The sequence below is a fragment of the Lepus europaeus genome, chromosome 4 (genome assembly GCF_033115175.1).
Source record: "Lepus europaeus isolate LE1 chromosome 4, mLepTim1.pri, whole genome shotgun sequence".
NCBI lineage: Eukaryota > Metazoa > Chordata > Mammalia > Lagomorpha > Leporidae > Lepus > Lepus europaeus.
In genome coordinates this window covers 131,082,832-131,109,921 of record NC_084830.1, presented here as the reverse complement: position 1 = coordinate 131,109,921, position 27,090 = coordinate 131,082,832, and the positions used below count along the sequence as shown (strand labels likewise).

The 27,090-nt window shown below is 46.6% G+C and overlaps 1 protein-coding gene across 1 annotated transcript in view; it reads left to right on the top strand.

The window, feature by feature from the left end:
* Window positions 1-27,090, top strand: part of ABLIM3 (actin binding LIM protein family member 3) — a 124,240-nt gene that overhangs the window by 55,306 nt on the left and 41,844 nt on the right. Inside the window, exons 3-7 of the mRNA XM_062188876.1 lie at window positions 3,211-3,394; window positions 5,260-5,372; window positions 13,415-13,541; window positions 18,009-18,102; window positions 25,017-25,104. Coding sequence (XP_062044860.1) covers window positions 3,211-3,394; window positions 5,260-5,372; window positions 13,415-13,541; window positions 18,009-18,102; window positions 25,017-25,104 — 606 coding nt within the window. The remainder of the gene's footprint in view (window positions 1-3,210; window positions 3,395-5,259; window positions 5,373-13,414; window positions 13,542-18,008; window positions 18,103-25,016; window positions 25,105-27,090) is intronic.

The window sequence follows — 27,090 nt, the reverse complement described above, 5'->3', positions numbered from 1 at the left end:
TCTCCCTCTGTCTATGACTTGCTTCTCAAGTAAATAAATAAATCTTTTTTAAAAAAATGCAGGGGCTATAAACAATACTCAAATGAAAAGATGTTCAGCCGGCGCCGCGGCTCACTAGGCTAATCCTCCGCCTAGCGGCGCCGGCACACCAGGTTCTAGTCCCGGTCGGGGCACCGATCCTGTCCCGGTTGCCCCTCTTCCAGGCCAGCTCTCTGCTGTGGCCCGGGAGTGCAGTGGAGGATGGCCCAAGCCCTTGGGCCCTGCACCCCATGGGAGACCAGGATAAAGCACCTGGCTCCTGCCATCGGATCAGCGCGGTGCGCCAGCCGCAGCGCGCTACCGCGGCGGCCATTGGAGGGTGAACCAACGGCAAAAGGAAGACCTTTCTCTCTGTCTCTGTCTCTCACTGTCCACTCTGCCTGTCAAAAAAATAAATAAATAAATAAATAAATAAAAAGAAAAGATGTTCAAATTCACTCATATAAAATAAATTTTTAAAATACTCACAAAGTCATTAAAAGTATAGTAGTATATAATTCCTATCAATTTGCTTGGTAAATATTTAAACAAACTTTGACAAAACACTGTATTTGCAGCAAAACTGATACACACAGACATTTCTCTTTTTGAAGATTTGTTTTTTAATTTTAGCTCCCACATATAAAAAAGAACATGTGGTATTTGTCTTTCTTAGGGCTTTTTTTTTTTTTTTTTTTTTTTTTTTTTTGACAGGCAGAGTGGACAGTGAGAGAGTGAGACAGAGAGAAAGGTCTTCCCTTTCCGTTGGTTCACCCCACAATGGCCGCTGCGGCCAGTGCGCTGCGGCCAGCGCACCGCACTGATCCGAAGCCAGGAGCCAAGAGCTTCCTCCTGGTTTCCCATGCGGGTGCAGGGCCCAAGCACTTGGACCATCCTCCACTGCCCTCCCAGGCCACAGCAGAGAGCTGGACTGGAAGAGGAGCAACCGGGACAGAATCCGGTGCCCCGACCGGGACTAGAACCCCAGGTGCCGGCGCCGCAGGCAGAGGATTAGCCTATTGAGCCGCAGTGCTGGCATCTTAGGGCTTTTTTCATTCAACATGAAGTCCTCCAGTTCTAAACATTTTACTGCAAATGATAAAGTTTCATTTTTTGTGTAGCAAATATTCCCTTGTATTATGTGTATACACACACACACAATACAAGAGAATACACACACACAATACAAAGGAACACACACACACAAGGGAATACACACACACATTTATATGAGAAGGCTGACTAGTATTAATCAAGTCCTCAGGAAGCCAATATATAAAACCAGAGTGCAGACCCATTTATTAATGTGAGCAAGGGCTGTATCTCTCCGTTATACTGATTCATGTTGGCCTGGCCAGCTGCTTCTCTCTTAAAGGTCATCAAAGTGGACAGTGAGCCTCTTAGTCTTGGTCAGTGAACACTCAGAACCTGGTGAGTTGGTCACAGGATCTGAATGGGCTTGCAGTTGTCTCCCTTCTATTGCTGACTGGCCCCTCTCATGGCTGACCCATCCTCGCCTTAGCTGGCCCATTGTGCTCAGCAAGTTATGGCAGTTCTGGTGGCCCTTGGAGCCATTCATTTCCATAAAAGAAATACTTCCCTTCCTGCTGTGCCCATTATGTGTTGACTTCACAACTCAAGTCCTTACAGGAAAACCTTATTTCCTATGTTTCTAAAACCTTCAGTGGGGGAAGAGCCCACATAATTCAGTTTCCCAAATTTATGTAAAGCCACCTGTTCATCTATTACTTGTCTTGTATTTCTTTCATCATCTTACCCACAAGACCCCAGGAGACATGATGAAATCCTCCTCTAAATTCATGTTGTATCCCCATTCAAAAAACACTGATGGAGATGATCATTTTTGCAGTGTGATAATCATGGCAATCTCCCTACTCTATATGTCTGAGATGTTTCAAAATAATTTTTTAAAGTTTTTTTAATTTATTTATTGGAGAAGTAGAGTTACAGACAGAGAGAGGGAAAGACAGAAAGGTCTTCCATCTGCTGGTTCACTTCCCAAATAGCTGCAACTGCTGAAGCTGGGTGGATCCAAAGCCGGGAGCCAGCCTCCTCCAAGTCCCCTATGTGGGAGCAGGTACCCAAGCACTTGGTCCATCTTCCACTGCTTTTTCCAGGCCATTACAGAGACCTGGATCTGAAGAGAAGCAGGTGAGACACAAACTAGCACCCATATATGATGCCAGCACTGCAGACGGAGGCTTAACCTACTACTCCATAGCGCCAGACCCTCAAAATAATTTTCAAATAAAAATTTTAACACCAGAGGGAAAAAACTGCCCATGGTTTCTCAGTATCCTGAAAACCTAAACTTCTTAGACTGTAATCACTTGCAATATCCTGCCTTTGTGAATTGGCTCATTCTGTTCCTTCAAGGTTCAACTCAAATGACACCTCCTCCAATAAGCCTTCCATACTTCCAGCCCTCTCACAGGGCTTCCTTTTTCCTTCCCACTCACAGCACTTGCTGTCTGCACCCGCTCTGTGGCCCATCACTCATAACAGATGGGGTTTTTCTGTATGGTCTTCCTTCTTCCTACATGGTTAGCTCTACCATTCAGGAATAGTTTTTTCTCACTCATTCCTGAGAACAGAACCACCCTGTATAGATACAGAAAGCACAGATCACAAACTTCAAAGCATCCCTCTTACTGCCATCCCAGGTAGTGTCCAGTTTTGCATTGAGAGCACATGGTCCCCACACTGCTCCTCACCTGGTATAAAGTCATACCCACAAGAAAGACCCAGGACATTTTCCATGAAATGATTCATTTTTCACATTCATGATACTACCAGCTGTATAGCATGGCATGAGCTACATGGCCTTAAACTTTTGATTTTTGTCTTGAGAGGATTGTATAATACCAGTGATTCTTAGGGTATATCAGCCAGCTGGGTGGTGTGTTAAATGCAGAAACCTAGGCACAGGGGGCTCAGAGAGTCTGATTCATGCACAAGCGTTCACATCTTAAGAGGCTCATGTATGATACAGATACAAGTGTTCTACAGCCCACACTTTAAGAAACACTGGACCCAGAGGCCTACAAGGTCTGACGTGCCACTCTTTTTTCCATCATGACAAACCAGACACCAGCCTTTCCCCCAACAAGGACCTTGCTGCAGACCCTCCCGGGGCCCAACCTGCCTTTTGTTTCCTTCCTTGTTCCTCAGTATGTGGCTGTGGCCTGGCCCAGTCGGGCTTCTTCTTTAAGAACCAAGAGTACATCTGCACGCAGGACTACCAGCAACTTTATGGCACCCGCTGTGACAGCTGCCGGGACTTCATCACAGGGGAGGTCATCTCTGCCCTGGGCCGCACCTACCACCCCAAGTGCTTCGTGTGCAGCTTATGCAGGTGAGCAGGTGGCCAGCAGGGGCCAAGACCCTGTGCATGGGAAGGGGAAGACACTGTCTTTCCTGTAATTCTGGGGCTTACAGGACTTGTGCTTCCAGAATCTCAGGGGTAAAAGGATCTGACAGGCCAGTGTTGTCCAGCCTATTAGCAACTGAATCGTTTTTTGTCCAGTGAGATCTCATATAAAACACAACCTGTCCTGTAATGGAGTCAGGGTCAGGCTCTGAGACACACTTAACCTCCCATTTCCCAACAGAAGATCCCCAAAGGAACCTCCCCTTTCTTTGGTGTCTAGGAATTGGTTTGGAATAGACAGGTATGGCCCAGGCTCTCTATTCCCAGGTGGAATAGGGATGCCTGTTTATAGTCTCCTTCCAACATTCTGGCAATGCCTCATGCTGGCAGGGTAACCCTGTTTCTATGAGCCTGTTTCTCCATCAGTAAAATGAGATTCAAATCCATTCCAACCTCTTTGGGTTTTCCTGAAGACCAATGAGGTGATGCATGTAGAGACCTTAACTCAGTGACTGATACAACTATCACAGTAGTCATCTTGCCCTGCTCAGGACATCTCCGGTGACAAAGAACTCATCCCTGCCCTCTTCCCCACACATAGCGCCTCAATCGCTTGTTAATTTAGCCAATGTACTTTAAGGGCCTGCTGTTTGCCAAGTACCACATTAAGGAGATGAAAAAATGAAGAAAACCTCAGACCTGCCCACAAATACATTAAAATTTAATGAGCTGCTCAGATTACATCATAAGAAAAATCAAAATTCGCATATATGTACAATGTACTTTTTTCATTGGAAATGGAATTTATAGATTAAGTACTTCTCCCCTCTCCCCCATAAAATAACCACTAGCTAGTTACTAGTTAGAATAACTAATGGACAAGAGTTTCTGGCTGAGACTAATGACAGAGTGTGTGAGAAAATATAGTCACCCCAAGGTATTCATTCATTTGCTCACCTCATAAAACCTGAGGCCAGGGTCCTGGCTTCCCAAATCCACAAAAGGTTAGCACAGAGGGTCTGTATGCTACATGGTAAGGTTTGTATTAAGCCCCATCGTGATGAGCTGACACCACAAGGAGTCAGCTCCATGCCTTTTGACCTCAGGGCAGTGGCTGGGATGTGAGAACAACTTGGCTCCCCGACTCTTGCCTTGTCCATTGCCCACCTTGCTAATACAAGGGTAGTGGAGGCACTGGGGTTGTTTCAGAATCCACGTAATAGGCAGCCCAAACTGCAAGAACTAGAACAGCCAAACAATGGCATCTGCTGTGCTGGGGACCCTGCATTCGGTTTGTAATTTAGAAGGGAGAAGGCAGAGCCTGTACAAGCTTGAGCTCCCCGGGCTGTGGAAAAAGAACAAAAACAGAGAAGAGAAAGAATTCTTTATGGATATAAACTTCCTGTTGGGAATTAGGATTTTTGAGAAACGACTACGTAATAAAAAGGAATAACTTTTGGTAAGTTTGGTAATTGGATGTGCTCTTGACACATGGGGACAGGCCAAACTGAGATGGAAAAAGCCCTTGCAGGAAGAGGGGACAGCTCCACGAGGAGTTAGAACCCTCTCCTCTTACAGCTGAGCCATGTAAGCTCAGATAAACATCATGATCCGCCCAGTGTCGAAATCGTGTAAACAGCCCAGCAAGGCCTCCAGTCCTGGCCTCCTGGCCCTTCACTGAGTGGGTTTGTCTTACTACCACTGTAAACAGCACTTGGCTTGGCCTGGTGCTCTGGGAAGGCAGCTGTACACATTACCAACGTGCTCTGGGCATACATACTGTCGGGTCACGAATAGCAAAGGGACCCTTGAAGAAGAGGTGCTGACTTTGTCCCCCATCCCCCTTACAGGAAACCTTTCCCCATTGGAGACAAGGTGACCTTCAGCGGTAAAGAATGTGTGTGCCAGACGTGTTCCCAGTCCATGACCAGCAGTAAACCCATCAAGATCCGCGGACCAAGCCGTGAGTCCTCCCCACAAGGCATCACTTGTCCAAAGGCACTACCCCCTCCCTGGCTCCATCTCCCTTAGCCCTGTTAGACCCAAAGAGAAGCAGGAGAGGTTCCCACCCTGGGGCCTCCTGAAGCATGACCCAGTTGGCATATGGCCCAGAAGCCCAAGTTTAACAAACACAGCACAGGAAAGACAGCTGCCCCACTTCAGTCAGTGATGGCCAGGTCACATCTCAGCCACATGGCTAATCTCTTCTGGGACAAGCTCAGTTCCTGGTCTTGTGTCCCAAGGGCATCCCTGCAGGGCTGATCACGTGTTTTATCACCATGGTTCTCAATTTTTACAAACCCTAATAAGAAAGAAATTGCAGACGTCTTACAAAAGGACCAGTGTGGGCATCCTGGGTGCAAAACAAAGGGCTATGCTAGTTTCTGTGTGGACCAGCTGCCTTAGCTTCACTGTGGCACATTTCTGGGCTCACCCTGAACCTCTAGGCTGGAACCCGGGAACCAACATTCTTTCTAAGCTTCTGGGGTGATTCCTTTGCTGTTCCTAAGATTGAAAGCCATAAGGAGGGAGCATACAGATTTAGTGAGGGAGGACCAAGGAACAGTCACCCTTGTGGAATATCCACTCCACTCCAGGTGCTTGCAATAAGATGTCTAATCTCTGTTCCCAGATGCTCCTGTCAGCTGCTGACCACGTACGCCCCCTGGCCCCCAGGTCTCTGTAAGGCAGGCTTAACTCCAGTGCTCTTTCATGTTATATGACACTCTCACTGGCCTTGTGGAGAGAATCAATGAAAATCCATTAGACTTCTAGGCTGCAGAGCTATGCGGGTACAGAGCTGTCGGCCATGCACCAGCACAGTCAGCAGGCTGGGACTGCCTCTGACCCAGGAGTATGCACAGAGAACACTCGCATCAGCAGGCCTGGGCTCCCAGGGGCTCCATTAGAGTCTGCTCAGTGGTGAGAGTCAGGAGGAAGACAGGAAAGGCTCTTTCCTTTGCTTGCCCTTCCTTTCGGTCAATACGAATTTGTCCCTGAAAGGCACAGTGCCCTTCCCTTGCACCCCTGTGATGTTCAAGAGCAGTTTACTGCTCTGCCAGTTCTCAGCTCCAGGTGGCTGAGTATGCACACTGCTGTCCTTCATAACCCCTTGAAGGCGTCATTCAGAATAACAGCAAGGCTGGGATACTGAGAGGCAGGACCATGGCTTGCTGAGGGGCCTGGAAACCAGTGGGACAGTGTGTGGGGCAGCGCAGAGAGAGGCCAGCTTCAGTATGGAGGCCACAAACCTTCTTCACAATTTCAAGCAGTCCTGGAGGCTTCCTAAGATTCAGTTTACCTAGCCATGAAAGACAGATGGAATTTCACATCATCCTAATGGGAGTATTGTAGAAAGCAGACTTACTAGTATTTAGGAATCAAGTTAGCAAACGTTGTAGTTTGTAAAATGCTGTTTAAATATAGATTGAGGGATGTCATTGGTGGAGAGGTTTAATATAGAAAGCACACCAAAGGCACATTGAGCATAAGACTTGCAAATCTGTTGTTATTTCTCTCTGGTTGCATTGTATGTTATGTGTACAATAAGGTCTCTAACAGATGGGAGATTTCCTCAGCTGACTGTGGGAGTCTCAGATGTGAGCATGCTCCCAAACAGAGGCTCCTAGTACCTAAATTCAAGTCCCAGTTCCACTCTCAATTCCAGTTTCTTGCTAATTCAGCCCCTGGGAGGCAGAGTTCAAGCAGTTGTGGCCTTGCCACCCTTATAGGAGACCTGAATTGAGTTCCTGGCTCTAGCTTGGCCCTGTCCTAGCCATTGTGAGCATTTGGAGAGTGATCAGTGAATGGGAGTCAGTCTCTCTCTCCCTCTCTCCCTCTCTCCCTCTCTCCCTCTCTTCCTCTCTCCCTCTCTTCCTCCTTCCCCTCCCTCCCTCCCTCTCTCTCTTTCTCTCTTTCTTCCCCTACCCCTTTCACTCTGCCTGTCAATATATTTTCAAAGAGAGAAGAGCCCCTACACATCTCTAGCATAGTTTTGCAGATGAGGAGGTAGAGAAGGGTGTGGGCAAGCAGGAAAGGTGAGGCAAGAGGAAGACATGAGTACACGGGCAGATCCAGGGGCAGTGTCTGGGATGGTAGTAGGTCTGGTTACTCACAGAGCAGACATCAATCTGTGGATCTGCAGTGCATGTTTTTTAGACGGATTTTCTCCAAGAGTTGTCACTGTTGCTGCTGAAAATGCAAGGTCGTCTCCTGACTAGAGGCTGTATAGGAAGGTCTTCTGCTTTACCAAAGAGTAGAGGGAGCCCAGACAGGTCCAAGAAATTGGTGAGAAGCACACACCATGGAAAAGGAAAGGGACACAGCTCTGGTCTTTGTTAACTCTACAAGAGTGTGAAGTTTCATCCCTTGAGGGGGAATAAAAATATTTTGGAAAAACAGGAGCAGTGTGTACCCCAAAGAAACAAAGTATACTCCAGGACTGTCTGAGAAAAGAATAGTGTTACCACAGGAACAAGAAATGTTTCCTTACACATCTCACTGAGCAGAGTCATCAGCAGTAGCCACATCGCCATCACCACCATCACAGTCACCAGCACCAACAGCACCATAAAAATCACCACTGTCACCACCACCACCACCATCATCACTACCACCCTTACCACCACCTTCACTGCCATCACCACCATCACCACGGTCATTATCATCACCCTCACAATTATCACCTAACTACCATCACCATTGCTAACACTGACTAACTGCTACTATTGCCAGGTGCTGCACAGATCTCACCAAGAATCAGTAGCAATAGCAGCTTTACCATCATTACCACACGATCATCACCACCATCAACGTCATTATTACTGCCAACATCAGTTGAATACCAATGGGCACTGTACTAAGTGGTCCATACAAAACATCTCATTTTATCACTATAACAACTCTATGAGAGAAATAAGAGTATTTCATAGATGAGAAAACTGATTCAAAGAGCATAAATGACTAGCCCAAAGTAATACAGATAATAAGTAATAGAACTAGGATGTGAAACCAGGTAGTCTGGCTATGGAGTTTATTCCCTTAACACCTGATACCAGAGACATGACTTGCTAATTGGGCAGAATCTTGTCTTCTATAATAGATAGCTTGCCATGACTCATAAAATACACTCATTTTTTGCTGATCTAAGCAGAATATAAATAGTAAAGAAGAACTAAAAATGACTGTCTGGGGTCTTTAGAGGCCTCCATAGTAAACTGAGAGGTTTGGGTGGAACAGGTGGTGTCATATTTTGTGCCAGCTGAAGACTGTAATTTGCACTAGAGAGGAACACACAAGTGGACAGCTGCTCTATAGAGACCAACTCAGACAGGGTGTGTTTTCTTTGACCCTGCTCATTGCACGAGACCCATGGGCCCCCTGGTGGGGCGCCTCAGGCCCCTTGGTGATCAAGAATGAACAGAGGGAGAAAAGGGAGAGAAGAGTTCTGCTAAATATGAAGCCAAAATCATGGAAGACTGGCAGTATGACACAGAAAGGCACCCCATAAATCTCAGGAGTATAAGCAAGGCTTCCTATAGCAGGAATATTGCTCTGGCCTCAAAATTCCATTTCTTATTTATTTGAAATGCAGACTTACAGACACAGAGACAGAAGATATCTTCACTCTCCAAATAGCCACAACAGCCACGGCGGCACCAGGGCAGTACCAGGCTGGAGCCAGGAGTCAGGAGCTTCATCCCTGTCTCCCATGTGGGTAGCAAGGGCCCAAGCCCTTGGGCCATCTTCTGTTGCTTTCCCAGGCACATTATCAGGGAACTGGATAAGAAGTGGAGCAGCCAGGACCCAAAAAGGCACCCAAATGGGATGCCAACATTGCAGTGGATGTTTAAGCTTATGCTACAATGCCATCCTTTTGCTCTAGCTTCAGATCAGAGATTGGATAATACATGGAATATGTTTAATAATAATGACAACAAATTAAAAATAGATCTCAGAAAAATAAAAGTGGGCATAAGAGAGGGAGGAGGAAGAGGGGTGCGGGCAGCATGAGAAGATTCACCATGTTCCTAAAGCTGTAATTATGAAGCATATGAAGTTTGTAACTGTAAAGCTGTACAATTCTACATACATTCCTACAGACTTACTTCTAAGAGTATGGTTTAAAAACTCACCATGGGGCCCCAAATCCCCTTAAGCTGATTGGTAAAAATACCATCTTAAGTGTTAAAGTGACCATATGGATAGGTTTAAGGGTTTGATAATAATACTAGATATAATTTAAAAGGGGTGAATGCTCCAACATTCCACACATTCTGTGTGGAAGCAGTCCACACAGAAGACTCATAGAATGACAATATCTTTAAATAGCACTCTGACCTCAGAATCAGCCCTTAAGGCATTCTGGTCTGGCCAAAAAGCCACGAGAGCATTTCAGGCATAGAAAGCCAAGACACTGTGACAAAAAATGTCCTACATGAAGGACCTCGGTAGTTGAGACTCTAGTGAAAAGAAGTGGTCATCAAAGAAGGAGGTGCTTTTTTCTGAAGGGAGGAGAGAAATTCCACTTTGCTTATGGCCTTGTCTAAATACTGACAGAGTTTGTGGACTCAAAAGGCTTCCATAGCCTAGGCAGCTCATGTCAAGAGCCTTGAGTGATCACGGACATAATACATGAGAGTATTAATTGCTAAATTAACAACAAGAGTCACTGTGTACCAACTTCCCGTGCAGGACCTCTGTCCTCAAAGAGTTGTACTAATTATGTCTAAGTGCTTGCAAAACATGTATCATTCTTGAGTGCTTCTTTAAAGTTAATTAAGTTTCTGAAAAAAAAAAAAATAAATGAAATTAATTTCAAGATGCAATGACTTTTAACAGCCCCTGTCTCAACTGTTAAGGAACTGTTTTGTTTTTGCTTTTGTTTTTCTCATGCAAATTATTGGACTCTTTACTTGGTATAGAGTTGGTCTTCTGTATACAAAGTTAATAAAAAATGGATCTTAGTGGAGAATGGGAGAGGGAAGAGGACGAGTGGTTGGGAAGGCAGGTATGGTGGAAAGAATCACTAGATTCCTAAAGTTGTTCTAATGAGATGCATGAAGTTTGTATTCCTTAAATAAAATGTTTCTTTTTATTTATTTATTTAGAAAGCTTTTATTTAATAAATACAAATTTCATAGGTACAGCTTTAGGAATATCGTAGTTCTTCCCCCCCCCCCATACCCGCGCTCCCACCCACACTCCTGTTCCACCTCCTACTCCCTCTCCCATCCCATTCTTCATTAAGATTCATTTTTAATTATCTTCATATACAGAAGGCCAACTCTATACTAAGTAAAAATTTCAACCATTTGCACCCACACAGACACACAAAGTATAAAGTACTGTTTGAAGAAGAGTTTTACCGTTAATTCTCACAGTAAACTCATTAAGGACAGATGTCCTACATGGGGAATAACTGCACAGTGCCTCCTGTTGTTGTTTTAACAATTTACACTCTTATTTATGATGTCAGTGATCACCCAAGGGTCTTGACATGAGCTGCCAAGGCTATGGAAGCCTTTTGAGTCCACAAACTCTGTCAGTATTTAGACAAGGCCATAAGCAAAGTGGAAGTTCTCTCCACCCTTCAGAGAAAGCTTGTTGGTCACTCTTTCCCCTGGGATCTCACTCACAAAGATCCCTCATGTAGGTCATTTTTTGCCACAGGCTTTCCATGCCTGAAATGCTCTCATGGGTTTTTTAGCCAGATCTGAATGCCTTAAGGGCTGTAAATAAAAGGTTTCTTAATAAAAGGAAAAATAAATAAATAAAAACTTTTTTAAAATTTTTAAATAATAATAATGACAACAAGCACTTATTGGGTAACTATCTGCCAAGCATTTGCTAAGGCTTTACAGACCTAACTTCAATTCATCTTTATACCAGTCCATGAGGAAGACATTCAGATAGGAAGCCAGAGCTTATTGATCATGTGACTATTAAGTAGGAATTCCCGCCTCCCAGACCAACTTTTCAGCACTCACTCTCACCTCTCAGCCTGGCCTCTAATCTCTACACTGTAGCAGCTCCTAAATTTTAACTGAAGGTGCCAAATTCATCTCAGATGCATCACTAAAACTTAGAGAGAGAAGACTCATTACTACAATGTGGCTGTAAAACATGTAGCTGTCAAATAAATTGTATTGAGGACACAATTGTATTGTGTTGTTGGCCAATAACATGTCTGACTCCAAGAAATCCACAAGTGACTTTGGTCAGTGGATGACCACATAAAGTGAAGTGTAAGGAATGAAGAAGAAGAAACCATAGGTGTCTTTAAATACTGGAAGGAAGTCTCATGTGGGAAAGGAGGTAGGTTTTTCTTGGTTGTGTAAGACAGGGAGAGTCACAAGGAGTCAGGTCTCAGCTCCATATAAAGAAGACACTTGTGACAGTCCTACCTATCCGAAAGCAGAGTGGGCTGCCCATGCCTCGAGGAAGCTAAGCAGAGATGGGGTGCCACCTGTTAAGATGCTACAGATCCCTGCACTGGGTAGGCTATTTGACCAAATGCTCTGTGAACTCTGAGTTCCTGTGGAATTATTAAGCCTTGTCAGGGAAGCCCTCAGAGACACAAGTTCAGTCTTTGCAGTCTACAAAGCTCTATGAGACGCCTGAAGTTCTCAGTTTCCTCTCCACAGAGTATGGACCACCTTTCTAAACACTATGTTCTGAAAAATACTAACTGGAGAGGCTGTACAGGGAGACTTACAGAATGATCCCCAGAGAAAGGAAGGCAGACAGACAAATCTCAAAATGTTTCCTTCTCCCAGCACCCTTCTACAGGCCTGGAGCTCAAAGCATTTTACAGTTGGAGACCTTCCTACCCCTAGCTTCTACTCAGGAATATTAGAAGAACAGTCAGCAGCCAGGAAGCAAGCACTGTGCAGGCTTATGCTCACAAACACTTCATCAGGCCCTCCTCCAGCCTGCTGGACACGCAACCCTTCCTCTATACACAGACACATCATCTTCATTCCAGGGCTAACTCCCGACTGAGGGCTTCCAGACAGGCGCCCCAAACTTCACATGCATTTCCTTTCTCCTCAATGCCCGCCAAGGGCGCATTTGTCTAGTAGTGCCAACAGGGAAGTTTGTCCTCTGGTCAACGTGGCCCCATGACCTTTTCCTCCTCCAAAGTCAGCCTGAATTCCCAGAATCTCCCAAGTACTGTGAATGCAGCTTCCACTTCCTGCCCACATAACCCCAAGGACATTCACTGAGCAATAAACTAAACCCAAGGTCCACCCCAGCTTCTGTGGGTTCCAAAACACCATCTAGGGTGACAATGACAAGGAACAAATGCACCTTTCTGGTTTAGGACACTCTCATCAGATGCTTTCATCCATACTACTTGGGGAGGCAAGTGTTTGATTTAGAAGCACACTGGGGGAAAGGTGGGGTGGCAAAGCTGCTGTCCTTTCTCTACACACTATAAGGCCCACTTGTTCTTACTTATTCAGCAAATGTGTATTGAATTCCTACTATGTGTCCAGCATCCTGCTGAGTAAGGGAATCAGTTTAACTGCAAAATACAAACACGGCCCTTGCAATTGAGTGCACAGTGTCAGAGTAAGGAGAAAGGTGTGGCCCATCCCCAGGAGTATCATATAGAGATTTTGGCAGGTCCAGGTGGGGCCTGTGATGCCAAAAGTATGCAAGCTCCCAGAGCTCCAGATGCTGGAGCTGCAGGTGCTGAAATTCAGAGAGTAAGATGAGCTATGTTAGCATCCTGAGAATGGGCCAGAAACATTACAGGGTCTGCACTGGATGAACAGTGGCCAGGATGATAAGCAAGGTCTTTCTTTCTCCTCCACACCAAGATCCTTGCCAAGAGGCCAGGACTCTGGTGACCTTTGCTGTCACCTGTGGAGCAACACAGGGTGGGAGCAGCTACAGACAAGCTGGTGTTCCTGGGGGGCAATGGTGGGACCTGAGATGATGGCAAGAGGTCGGAGGAGTCCAGGATATTGTACTCATCAGTGTCCCCTGTTTTTGCAGACTGTGCCGGCTGCAAGGAGGAGATCAAACATGGCCAGTCGCTGCTGGCGCTGGACAAGCAGTGGCATGTCAGCTGCTTCAAGTGTCAGACCTGCAGTGTCATCCTCACCGGGGAGTACATCAGCAAGTGGGTCTCTCTCCCCTCTCTGTCCCCACTCACTGGGCCTCTGCATCCAATGAACCTGTCCCACCTGGGCCTGCCCGAGCCTCCAGCAGCATCTCCTGTTATTCCCACTGGGGCCACACAACAACTGTACCATCCTCTCTGAACCCTCAGACCCTCCCAGGCTGTTGCTTCTGCCTGAGACATTCCTCGCCCTTCCTCACCTGCTTGTTCCCCCTCCTTTGTGGTCTTGATTTCCATGCCTTCTGCTCAGAAGTGGCCTCATACCATTTCCTGACACCTCTAGTCCTTCAATATCAGCCTTCCCACTGCTACTGCTGTTTATCATCATGATACCAGCTACCACTATGGAGTTTTCATTACGTGCAGGGACCTGACTGCCTGCTTGGCATGGGTTTTCACCTTAGCACCCACATCCCCAAACACTACCCCAGGAGACACTCATGCTCACACAGTATTGAGTCTTGGAGGAATAAGTACTCTGCTCCAGTGGTGGTGCTCTCTGTCTGTCTCTGCCAGGATGGGAGTTTCATTTTAGTCATTGTTGGGTCTGCTGCCCTTGGCACAGTACCTGATGTGGGCCACTCATGGTGGTTGAAGGAATTTAAATAAGATGAGAAGAGGTGATGAACACATAAAGAGAGGGGCTGACCCCCAGGGACCTGCACAAAGGAAGCATTAAATAAGGCTCCCTTGTTGCTGGGCCCTGGTGACCAAAGGTAGTCCCACACCTGCAAACGGTCCTGAGCACAGCCTCTCATGGCTGAGACATTCTGTGACCCCAGACTCCTCCTAGGCCCTGCTCCCTGAATGCGCATGCTCAGCTGTCAAGACACTTACAGTCTAGAGAGGGGGTTACGCTGTATCCACGAGGACCCTGGCACCAATGGAGGCGGCATGTGACGCTCAGCAAAAGCTTAATTCTCTAAAAGCTTTTTGATCATACGTGATAGAAAACTCAACTCCAGCTCACTTCAAAGCAAGGATGGGAGTTTAGTAACTCATAGAAATGCAAAGTCCAGAAGAGCAGTGGCTGTAGGCATGACTGAATCCATGAGCTTAAGCATACAGTACATTAGTATTACAGGAGTCTCTTTCCTTCTTTCTCTCTTTCTCTCCTCACCCTTTTCTCTCTTCTTGCTTTCTTCTCACCCTCATTCTCTCTCTCTCTCTCTCTCTCTCTCTCTCTCTCTCCCTCTCCCTCTCTCTCTCTCTCCTCCTGTCATCCCCAGCTATTCTTTCCTCTGTGTGTGGATTTTCTCTCAATCATGTCTTCCCCAAGTATGATCACCAGCAACTCCAGGGTGTCATTCCACAAGCTTTGCAAGCCTAGCAGAGAAAAAGGACTTTTTCCCAAGAACTCCAACAAAAACCCCATAACTGCCTCTGACATGGCTATCTCGGGAAACACTCATTCCTGACAACTCACTAGCCAAGAGGATCTGAACCTTAGAACCAGAGAGTCACCCTCTGTGACTCCCAGGAGGCTCAGGTGGAAGGTTGGCTTCCATAGAGATTGCCACCACCAGGGGAAATGGAAGCTGGGCAAAGAGCATGAGTGGAGGGTTGTGAATAGTCAGAGGAAGGGACAGTCCTTTCAACTAGCAAGAAGTGGAATCTGCAGTCTGTGAGAGCTGCATGGAAGGTGATAGTACCTGAGCTGGACCTTGATAAAGATAAGATTTAAAAATGCAAAGGATTGGATGTGAGGGTGATCTGGCTGCAACATCTGTCACCCCATTGATCATCAGGGTTGATTGGGCTGATCTGGCTGGCTTAGTAGATGTCCCTTCCTCCTTCACCGCTCCATGTGCGTCCCCCTTAAGCTGCGCGCTCAAAGAAGACGATTTTCCCTGCTAGAGGAGGACTGGTCTTTGGTCAAGGGTATAGGAGTAGCTGCGCTCCCCTGCTAGAACCTCCAAACAAGCTCTGAAAGTCCATAAAAATGCAAAGGAGAGTTTGTGGGCATAATGCCTTGTCTGGTCAAGGGCAGGGAGTGGGCAAGTGCTGAACCCTTCCACCTGTTTGGGGGCTTCGGTGTGCACAGGTGAATCTGGGTCCCAAGCTGCTGAGGTGGGTCACTGAGAGCTCTGGATGCCAGGGTAGGAGTTTACACTGCCCTGCAGATCTGCCAAGTAATGTGTACCCTTAGGATGTTGCCAGCTGAGAGTCCTTAAGTCTGGGAGCCCAGAATTCACAGGGGCACTCAGGGCTCACTCAGAACTCCTCTAAAGAAGACCTGGCCCAGTTTGCCCACTGCATCTGATGCCTCTGTAATCTGGTCCTGGCCCCCCACCCGACTGCAGCTGTGTGGCGGGGGCTCGGGGCACTGGCTGCAGTGTCAGGAGCCCAGAATAGAAGCCTGGCCAGTGTGGCCATGGCAGGGGGCTCAGCTGCTCTGAATGTCCATTTCCTCATTTATGAAAATGGAGATAAGAGGACTCCATTCTGCATGGGGTGCAGAAAGGCTCGGGTGTCTACTTCTTATCTATTAAGTGCCAGGGAAGATTCACATTACCATCTGGCTCTTCCTAACACTCCTGTGTAGTTCAAATTCCCCAAGACCTCAAAATTCATGGATCCCAGGAGGTTGTGTACACATTTATATTCAAATTTAGATGTCACCTTGCACATACACACACACACAAACACACACACACTTGACAAATAACCTTTTCCCCCTGCAGAGTTCCCTCCACACCACAGAGCGAGAACCTGGTTTCAGTGGGAGGAGTTGGAGGGGAAGAAGAGGCTTGTCTCATGGGCACCCCAGAAAGTCCTTGCCTGTGGGCCCATTCTCACCGCCAGCACTTCCCAAGGCTTCAGTGCTCGCTGCTGCTTCTCCTTCAGGGGAATGCTGACTGCCCTGCTGCTCAGGCTGGGCTCTCAGCCACCCTAGCCTGGCCATAGCTTAAAGATGGGAAAACATCATGTCTGTCCTCTGAGGCTCTCTGAACCTGAGCTAAGTCTTCTTATGCTTAAAAGTGGGGGAAATGGCCAGCGCCGCGGCTTAATAGGCTAATCCTCCGCCTGCGGCGCCGGCACACCGGGTTCTGGTCCGGGTCGGGACACCGGATTCTGTCCCGGTTGCCCCTCTTCCAGTCCAGCTCTCTGCTGTGGCCCGGGAGGGCAGTGGAGGATGGCCCAAGTCCTTGGGCACTGCACCGGCATGGGAGACCAGGAGGAAGCTCTTGGCTCCTGGCTTCGGATCAGTGCGATGTGCTGGCCGCAGCGGCCATTGGAGGGTGAACCAGCGGCAAAAAGGAAGACCTTTCTCTCTGTCTCTCTCTCTCACTGTCCACTCTGCCTATCAAAAAAAAAAAAAAAAAAAAAGTGGGGGAAATGTACCCCTCTCCTCTAAGGACTCAGGCCTTATAGCAAGGCCATCCCAGCAGCTGAGCTGAGCTTCCCAGTGTCCCCAGCCAACTCCATTGTCAGCCCTAGAGAGCTAAGCACCAAACACCCATCCTGAACACCCTTCTCAGCCTTCACACCCACTAGTACTCACCAAGGGCCGGGCCCTGTGCCGAGCCCTGGAATACACTGGACCCATCTCTTTTTGTCCTCATGACAACCTGCATGAGAAACTGGACTGCCTGGGTTTGATTTCCAGCTCCAGGTCAGACCATGGGGCCTGGAACAAATTACTCCACTACCTTCTGCTTGGATTTTCTTGTCCACGTACTAGGGAGCTGACAGTTCTGACCTCATAAGGCTGCTATGGGGAGTAAACAGAATAACCATCAAAGGGCCTGGCACCTGCTGAGCAGTGTTTGCGTCTGAATAGTAGGGGACAGTACAATAACAATGAACAACAGTCATTGCTGTCCAACAAATCATAAGCACTGAGTAGAAAGGAGTACTGGAGAGGTAGAACGGAGAGGCTTCCTGTTTTCGACTGAACTGGGCACCTGGTCAGATGGCTCTTCTCCTACAGGTGAAATGTGTGATTAAAAGAAGGATACCTTAGGATACAAAAAAAACTGACCACATCGATTCATCTCCTAGAAAGGAAATTGGGAGGGGTTGAAGGGAGGGTGGAGACTTCCCTTTTTGCTTTAGGAACATTGAGCTGCAAGCAAATATTACCTACTCTAGATAGAATAGCACTTAGATAAATGTTTTAAATACCTTTCAAAAAGAGTACTTTGGAGTAAAGGGAACATAGTAGGCTTTGAAAACTTGTGGGAAAAGAAGTGGGTAAGTGGCAAGGGGATACCCATAGCTGGCCAGCCAGCAGCAGGGGTGCCCACGTGTCCAGGAGCCTGTCGTGATGCAGGTCCTGGGCCCATGGCCCAGGGATTCCCTGATTCTGTAGCTCTGAGGGGTGTCTGGAAAGATTGCACTTTAATGAGCTACCCATGTGCTTCCAGTCTTAACCCAGTAGGCTGCAGGTGCTGGGCCAGCCATGGGACCCCCTTCCCCACTGGGAGCCCTCACCTCCTCCCTCGTGTGACATTCCTCTTGCAGGGATGGCGTTCCGTACTGTGAGTCTGACTACCACTCCCAGTTTGGCATTAAATGTGAGACCTGTGACCGATACATCAGCGGCAGGGTCTTGGAGGTAAGTGAACATCAGTAACTGTGAAGCTCTCTCAGCAGGGATGGTCCGTGACTCCACAAAGTCATCGCTGAGGAAGGAGAGTCATGTCACATTGCCTCAGCCTCTCTCCCAGCTTTGCTTGCTACCTGACCTTGAGCACATAACCTTGCCGAGATCTATGGGCATCCCCAAAATGAGAAGCTGGATGAAATTATCTCCCAGCTTTACAAAGAAAATCAGCTGCTGCTTTGAGTTTAAACCCACACAGATTTCTACAGAGTAACAATTACAATTTTCTCTCCAGTCCTGCCTGAGGATGAAAACCTTTTTTTATTTGTTAAGTATTTGGTAATGTGCTGATTTAAGAACCAGCTTGTCTAGCAGCCTGCTCCCTAAGTCCTTTTTGGCTGGTCGTCACCATGGCAACAGTTCTCCCCAGCCTCCCATGCACAGCTCGCTCTTCCAGGACAGACAACCTGCAGCACCCTTGCTGAGCCTCTGCCCAAGCAACCAGTCCACTGGCCTTGGCCTTTCTGCCTTCCCGCCTTCCCACACCCTGTGTGCCTGAAAGCTGTCTTCCTATGTTTTGGACTACTCAGAAACAGGAAAGACTTTGGTCCTAAGGAAAAACCATAGCTTAAGAGAACAACTGGGTTCTGACTCTACTGCTAACTCATGCCTCTCCTGGCCTCAGTGTTTCCATCTGACAGTGGCTGGGGAAGGACAGGCCAGGTCTGCTATTAATGCAGCCAAATATGGCCAGTTGGTCATGGTAACATAGAGTCCTGTATTGAGAAGGATCCTGCAGCCACATGTGGGCTCAGCATGAGACAGTGTAGTGACTGGAGAAGAGATGCATTGAAGCCCAGTCCTGAGGATGAAGAGGTAGAGGAAGAATGAGCTTGACCCTTTGAGGAACAGAGAAAAAGGCCTTTGTGGCTGATTTCTGTGAAGCAAGGCTTGGGGCCAATGGAGGGTAGCATGTAGGGCATACCATATTCAGCTCTGTAGACCAGGTTTAGGAGTTTGGGTTCTATACTAAGTGCAACGGAAAGCCACTGGAGAGTTTAAACCAGAGCATCACGACAAAGATATGTGTGTGTGTGTGTGTGTATGACTTATTTGTTTGAGAGGTAGAGTAACAGAGAGAGGGAAAGACAGAGAGAAAGGTCTTCTACCTGCTGGTTCTCTCCCCAAATGGCTGTAACAGCTGCCCTGGGCCAATCCAAAGCCAGGAGCCAGGAGCTTCTTCCAGGTCTCCTACACAGGTGCAGGGGCCCAAACATTTGGGCATCTTCTACTGCTTTCTCAGGCTATAGCAGAGAGATGAATTGGGTCATAAACCACTACCTATATGTGTGTGGTGCTGCAGGCAGACGCTTAGCCCACTATGACAGCATCAGTCCTGATAAGATTATATTTTTAAAAGACTGCACTGTCTACCACATGGCAAACTGACTATACGGACTCAGAATCAGATGAGAAAATGTACAGAGTTGGTGAATAATTTAGCATCTCCTGGGAGCAGGAAAGAGTGCAAAGCAGAGGTTACAGCAGAAACACAGGAATGGCTGTTGGGCCCAGGTTTCCTGGGATACAATAGGGAGTTTGTATGTGATTCTCTGGGCAATGTGGAGCAAAAGAGAGACTGAGCTGGAGTGATCTATTAGAGCTGCACCTCAGCAAGGACAAGTGATGATGCACACAGGCTAAACTTGAAGGGAAGATTCTGGAAGGGGAGACCAGTGAAGAGGCCAGTGGCACAATTTGTAGATGTGGGTATTTAGGGAGAAAAAGCCAAAATTTGTGTCCAAATATCAAGCCTGAGTGAGAGGAAGTCTGGTGTTGCCATCTGTAGAAATGGCACAGCAGGAAAGATGCAGATCTGGGCAGAAACATGGCAAATTTCATTTGGGATAGGCTGTGATCGAAATCCCAGGAAGGTTTCAAAAACGCAGTCAAAAAAGTGGATCCGAGCTCAGACACAAAACTCAGGCCTGCACTGCGGCCAGCGCACTGTGCCGATCCGAAGCCAGGAGCCAGGTGCAAGGCCCAGGCACTTGGGCCATCCTCCACTGCCCTCCCAGGCCACAGCAGAGAGCTAGACTGGAGGGGGAGCAACCGGGACAGAGTCCAGCACCCCAACTGGGACTAGAACCCGGGGTGCCAGCGCCACAGGCGGATCTCCTTTGGAGAGAATTATCTAATCATCTACTGATTCTTGGTGTTTCAACTGAAGCATTCATTTTATCTATTACACTATAATAAGATTATCAATTAGCATAAATAATAAGTATATTATTTCAATTATGTAAATGAATTAAAATATAGAAATGTAAATGAAATATTGTATATGGCATTGAAATAATATAAACAAAATTTTAAAGATCAACTAAAAATGGAAAATATTCTTGAACTTCAAGGAGACTGAAAACATGAATTTGAAACAGAACCATCAAACTTGTCATCATTTCATGATTTCAGAAAAGAGATGATCTGATTAGTGATTTATCTGAAGTATAACAAATACAAAGAGGAAGAAAAGTAACTGCAATCCAGAAATACATCTCAGTAAATATTTTGTGAATTTTTTCCTTAAACTAAGTATTATAATACACTGAGGCTTGTACACTTCATGATGACAAGATCACATATTAAAATGGAAATTTTCCAGTTCACTACTGTCATCATTTGTTTTGCTAACATGATAAATGTATTTCTCAATATATTTGTTGAGGCTGAAAGGGCCAGCAAAATAAAGAACTTTTGGACAGAAAAAAAAAAAACTCAGGCCTGGAGGGGCCAATCTAAAAAAAAATCAGCATTTGGGTAATTGCACCATGAGAGTCATCAGGATATCTAAGACAAGACAGGGAGGAGAGAGAGGGAGAGAGGAAGAGAGAGGGACCAAAGCAGCCTTGGGGAGGTGCAGAAAGAGGTGGAGGAGTTAGAAGATGCGAGGGGTTATCAGGGATGGGGTGGAACATGGGGTAGGTAGTAAAGGAACAGAACTTCAGGAAGCATGTGAGGTCAGTCAGAGTGTTGGTCGAACTCTGCAGAGCAGTAAGGGCTATCTGGGCTGAGAATAAGCTGTTAGCTGTGGGGCCAGGCACCCCACTTGTCCTGGTGTGGCAGGTCAATAGGATGGAAGATCACAAAGCAGGCTTTTCTTTCAAAAAGAAACTTTGGTTACATGCAGGGCTGCAGATGGGAATGTGTTCCAGCGTTTCCAAGCTGCTTTGTGATTCTGTGGGGGTGGCTATCTTACCCCCACCCCCACCCCAGTCTGACTGTTTAGCATGCGGTAGCCTCCCCTTCTCTCAGCTCTCATCCTCCTCCAACCCCTCCCCCCAGCAGCTGTGACTGGTTTCTATTGATTCCATTTGTACAAGGATCCATTAACATCTTGGACTGATTTTTTTTTTTCCTTGAGCTAGAAGAGATTTTTAGCAATCAACTAGTTCAAGCTCTTCATTTGATAGAAAAGTGAGACCCAAGACATGAGGTACTTTTCCAAGGTTAGACAATATTTCTAGTAGAAAGCAAACCAGCATCTAGGACTACAGACTCCCCTCTCCCCTACTGATGCTCATACCTCTCAGACACTCAGGGTCTCTGAGGCAGCATGATGTCAGGAAAAACTACAGTCGCAGTGAAACAGACTTGGATTCAAGGTTTGCCACTTCTAGCTGTGAAGTCCTAAGTCAGTTACCTTCTCTGGGTCTTTTATCTAGTAACAGAGAAAACTATCATCATTTAATTCTTAATGCATCTGCCAGGGCTTTTTTGGTTGCAAGTATAGGAATTATACTCAAATGTCTTAGACCAGAAATGAAGTCTGTCCAGCCCATAATAAAGGTACCAAGAGTAATTCTTGCTTCAAGCTCAGCTGGATCCAGTGCTTAACCAAAGTCATTTGGAGTCTCTGGCCATCTTGCTTCCACTCTCCCCCAAGTCAGCTTCATTCTCAGAAAGGCTCTCCTCTACAGTGGAGAGGCGGACACCAGTCACTCCAGTCTCACAGCATCCTTTCAGCCTGTATCCCCAGCAGAAAGTGAGCTGATCCAAGTTGATCATCTTGGGACTCACTGATCCTGGACAATCTCAAGCCCATCCCTGAACCAATAGCTGACTCAGAGTTGGAATGTGTTTTTTGTTGGGATCAGCACTGATTAACTGTATGGAATGATATGGGGATGTCCCACCAAGGAAAGCTTGATGCTATTTCTGGAAGAAAGGGGAAAGGATGTTTCCCAGGGAGGAACAGTGGCCCACTACAGGATCCAGCATGATGCCTGGTAAACAGCAAGCATTTAATTAAATTGTTTCTCCTTCTCTTCTCATCTCACCTCTTCCCTCCCCAGGCCATCATTAATCCAATCTTTAGTGACAGAGCTCAATATGCTGAGTGTCACTCACATTCTCTCCTTAACTGTCTCCCTACCAAGGAGAACACAAACCTGGTTTCCTTGCTGCTGCATTTCCCAGCCCTGTTTGTCATCCAGTCCTCTCCAGTAAGCCCCATTTTTCTAGTACCAATTCTTTGCCCTGTTTTTTCACTATTTTGTTGTCTTCAGTTTGTCAGCAGATGAGCAGGTTCATCTTTTCTTGCTGACTTGGCTTTTCCTTATGCAAGGTACAGACTGCCCTAACAGCCTCCCTTCCCTCTTGCTGTTGTCTAAATCATCCGTGGCCAAGTGTGCTTAGCTGAGCCCAAAGCGTCTTTCAGCTGGGATAGGGTGGTGGGCTGTGACATTTAGGAAGATGCTAAGATTCATTTCTGCCGAGGCGCTGCTGCCTCAGAAAACAGGTCTATAATTGAAAAGTTAAAGAGACACAGAGTGCGAAGAGGCTACTAATTAAACCTATTATCTCTGTCATGGTACGAGAGAATCAGTCCCACAACACCCTAGCTTGAGAAAATAGCAGGCTCCTTCCAAAGTTTGAATATAGGTAGTCTTGATGACAAGAACATTTTCTCATTGGTGGGAACCATGTAAACAACCAAAAATGAAAAAAATAGAGATTTTTTTCCTTTTATAAAAATCAGTCCTTTCTACATTCTTGCTAAGTTTTTAGAATAAATTGACTGCTCCAGAATAAGCAAAATTCCATTCCAATACATGAACCCCAACAAAACAAGGTTTGGAAATAGCTCTTCTTATTATGCTGTTGTAATTTTGAATTGGAAAGGACCCATTAGCATTAGTCCAAATAATGGCTTTGAGAGGGGACTTTACAACACTTCAGTGTCTACCAGTTTCCCCCAGATATTACCTAAATACACAAATCACATCAAATCAATTCAAATTAACCCTGCCTTGACATGCAAAATATTCCTTCACAACAAACCATACCTTCCACTCAATCGCTGCACAAAGCTCCCCCCATGTAGAAATTCTGGAGCCGCCACTGAAAGGCCCTTACACATCAAGTCCTCTCGGCTGCCATTTTGGTGCCAGAACTGCCAGTGTAGAAGTGAGTAATGGGCTGGCAATGGCTCTCCCAGATCCAGCCCCAACGCTGCCTGTGAGAACTTAGGCACAAACTGCTCTGAGGTGGTTTCTTCCGCCACAGAAAACTCACAGCTGCAAATCATTTCCATTGTAGTGAGGAAGAGAGGTGGAAATAGGGAAGGGGGCTCACCAGAGTCATAGTCGGGTGAGCTGCAGATAGGGACAGAGGCTCCCAGGTACAACAATCAAGCTTCAGGAGCTCTCCAATAGGTCTGGCTTTACAAGTCCTGTTATTTATACACTGAGCCTAAACATCTGCCCTTCACATACTACTCTCACTGTTTTATCCATGTCTGTGAGCCTTTGATACTTATTCTGACTGAATAATTTGTCTTTAAGCTTTACGAAAACTTATACAACATAACAGGAAAACCAGCATCATGTGTCATATTGCAAGTAACTCAAAAATGAATACAAAGAATCTTCAAAAAGATCATGGAAAATGTGTCTTACTAAAGAAAAATTCATGGATTCAATTATTTTTGCACCAAAATAAGCGTGTCTTTTTAAAAGATTTATTTATGTATTTATTTATTTATTTGAAAAGCAGAGTTACAGAGAGAAAATGACAGAGAGATCTTCTATCCACTGGTGCACTGCCCAAATGGCCAAAACAGCCAGGGTTTGGTTACCCTGGAGCCCAGAAGCCAGGAGCCCAGAACTCCATCCAGGCCTCCCATATGGGTGGCAGGGACCCCAGTACTTGGGTCATCTTTCACTGCTTTTTCAGATGCATAAGCAGGGAGCTGGACTGGAAGTGGACCAGCCAGGACTTGAATCAGCACCCATATGGGATGCAGGAAATGCAGACTTAACCTGCTGTTCCACAACACCAGCCACTAAACTTGTCTTTGAATTCCATTTTTCATGAACTTTCTGAAGTCCTTTCATATAGTTCTAAATTCTATTTTTTTTTTTTTTTTGAGAAGGCTCCAAAGCTTGCTCCTGTTCTCATTCTTTAAAAGGTAGTAAGTACTTGATAGTTGTTAAAGACATACTGGCATCAAACTGGTAGTCTCCCCTGATAAAAATCAGAAGAATTGATAGAGCCTTGAAAGACAGATAGTTTTTTCACTGTTACAATGTTATTAAGTCCCAAGCTCATATGCCATGTAAAATTATTTTGGGTACTGCTAGTCCATTTCCCTAGAAGTGGGAAAGTGGAATAGTGGTCTCTGAAGGGCCCTTCCCACTGCCAGGATAGAAGTGCAACTGTCCATGGAAGTCCGCTGACCTATCATCAGGGACCCGCAATCTAAATCACCAAGCTTCCTGGGTTCTGAACCCCCAAGGAGACTCCTAACCAACTTTATGGCCATGAAGACACCAGCAACACTCATGCCCCCCTGGAAATGTCTAAACCCAATCCTTCCCACTGTCCTGGCTCTGACGAACTGCTTCATCTCTTGATTGCCATAGGCAGGGGGGAAGCACTACCACCCAACATGTGCCAGATGCGTACGCTGCCACCAGATGTTCACCGAAGGGGAGGAGATGTACCTCACAGGTAAGCAAATCTGACCCTATGTAAAAGGCATTCTAATCTGCACACGACTGGAAAGGAGATACAATCTCCTTCTGTTTCAGTGTTATCTTGGCTTTTGGCTTGTCCTCAAAATTGCAATTAATTCTCCCCCTCTCTGGTCAGATGGGAAAAGTTGCTGGTGTGGCTAATATGAAGTGACATGTAATCTGCTTTCCATCTTTCTGCGCCTCCACCCGCTGCTCGGCTGGCCTGCTTCCCTGGCAGTGCTCTGAGAAGACTCCCCTGGCTCTGCCAGGGGTGGGAGGTTGAGCTGTGTGGAGCCAAGGGGCCAGAGAACTAGAGAGACACTCGCAGAGTGTCCACAGTACTACTTTTCTCTCCATCCTGTATCCCTGCATCACAGAGCATTGCACAAGGCTACTGCTAAGGTCTTCCAGGGACTCTGAAGATGCACAAAGAGGAATTGGGATGCCAATAGTCCCCAACCACAAACCAGGGCTTCTTTCCTCTGCTACTTCCCAGGGCCCAGCCTTCTTGCCCTGGGATTCTTACAACAGTCATCCAGTTGGCCTCCAGGTCATCTGTCCTCTGCCCAGTGCATCATCCCAGGGCATCGCAGTGCTTTTGGCACTTCTCCCACTTAGGGGTCTTCCAGGCCCCTCCCTGCCCACCAGCTTAGGAATATTCAGTATAGTATTTAAGATCTCACCAAGGCTCCAAACTTCCTAGCCTTAGGCATACCCAACACTTTGCTGACAAAGCTAACATAACATCACTTATTCATCCACTCAACTGCTATTTCCTGAGCCCTACCTCATGCCAGGGCGTGCAGTTGGCCGTAGTGAGGTCCAATCACAGTCCTACAGTCCAGCAAGAGATCCAGGTGTTAGTCAATAATCACACAAATAAATGTCAACACTGATGAATTTATGACAGGGAGAAGCAAGGGGGTTTTCTGGGCACATAATGAGGTGGGAACAGAGTCAGGGGAGACCCCTACCAAAGAGCTGAGAGCTTAGATGGAAAAGTCACTGGGCACTGGCTGGTGTCTTAGTCCATTCGGCTGCCATAGCAAATGACACAGACCATAGACTAGGTGGCTTATAAACCACAGACATTTACTTCTCACAGTTCTGGAGGCTGGCAGTCCATGGCCAAGGTGCCAGCAGGTGCTATCTACAAGGGCCTGCTTTTTCATAGATGGTACCTTCTTGCTATGCTCTATCATGGTGAGAAGGTCCAGGTTTCCCAATCTTGGAGGCCTCCTTTATATGGGTTCTAATCCCATTGGTTCTGCCCTCCTGACCCCATCATCTCCCAAAAGCCCCACCCCAAATACCATCACCTGGAGAGGTGGGGGATAGAATTTCAACAGTTGGATTTGGGGAAAACAAATACATAGACCATAGAGCCTGGACAAAGATATCAAGGATAGGAGGTGCCAGCCTAATGGGAAAAGGTAGGTGAGGAGATGGCAGGTGTGTCAGACCCGGATGAGCCATATGGCTCATGTTAGTCAGAGGTAAGAGACAAACTGGGTACAAGCAGGACTGACTGGGCTGAGCCTCATCACAAGACGGTGTCCAGCCCCTGAAATGGACTCACAGTTATTTCCATTGTCTTCCTGTGCCCTCCTACCATTCTATACAGAGTTCAGTCTCTGCATGCTCTGTAAACACCACTGATCCCCCCAGCCCACCCACAGCCCAACATACTCCCTCATCCCTGAATCCCCACAGTCCTTTGTTTTATACCTGGTCCCCTCAGGCTTTTGTAAGAGCTGTTGACCTTCTACTTGAGATCAAATGCTCCTAACATTGACTCCTCAATCCTGACCTTGGCCCCAGGGTTACCTGCTTCACAGATGACCATTGTTGGCTGAATCACCATGGTTAGCCATCTCCAGATTTTTTTAAGGTTTTATTTATTTATTTGAGGCAGAGTTACAGACAGAGAGAGGGAGTAACAAAGAAAAAGGTCTTCTATCTTTTGGTTTGCCCCCAACAT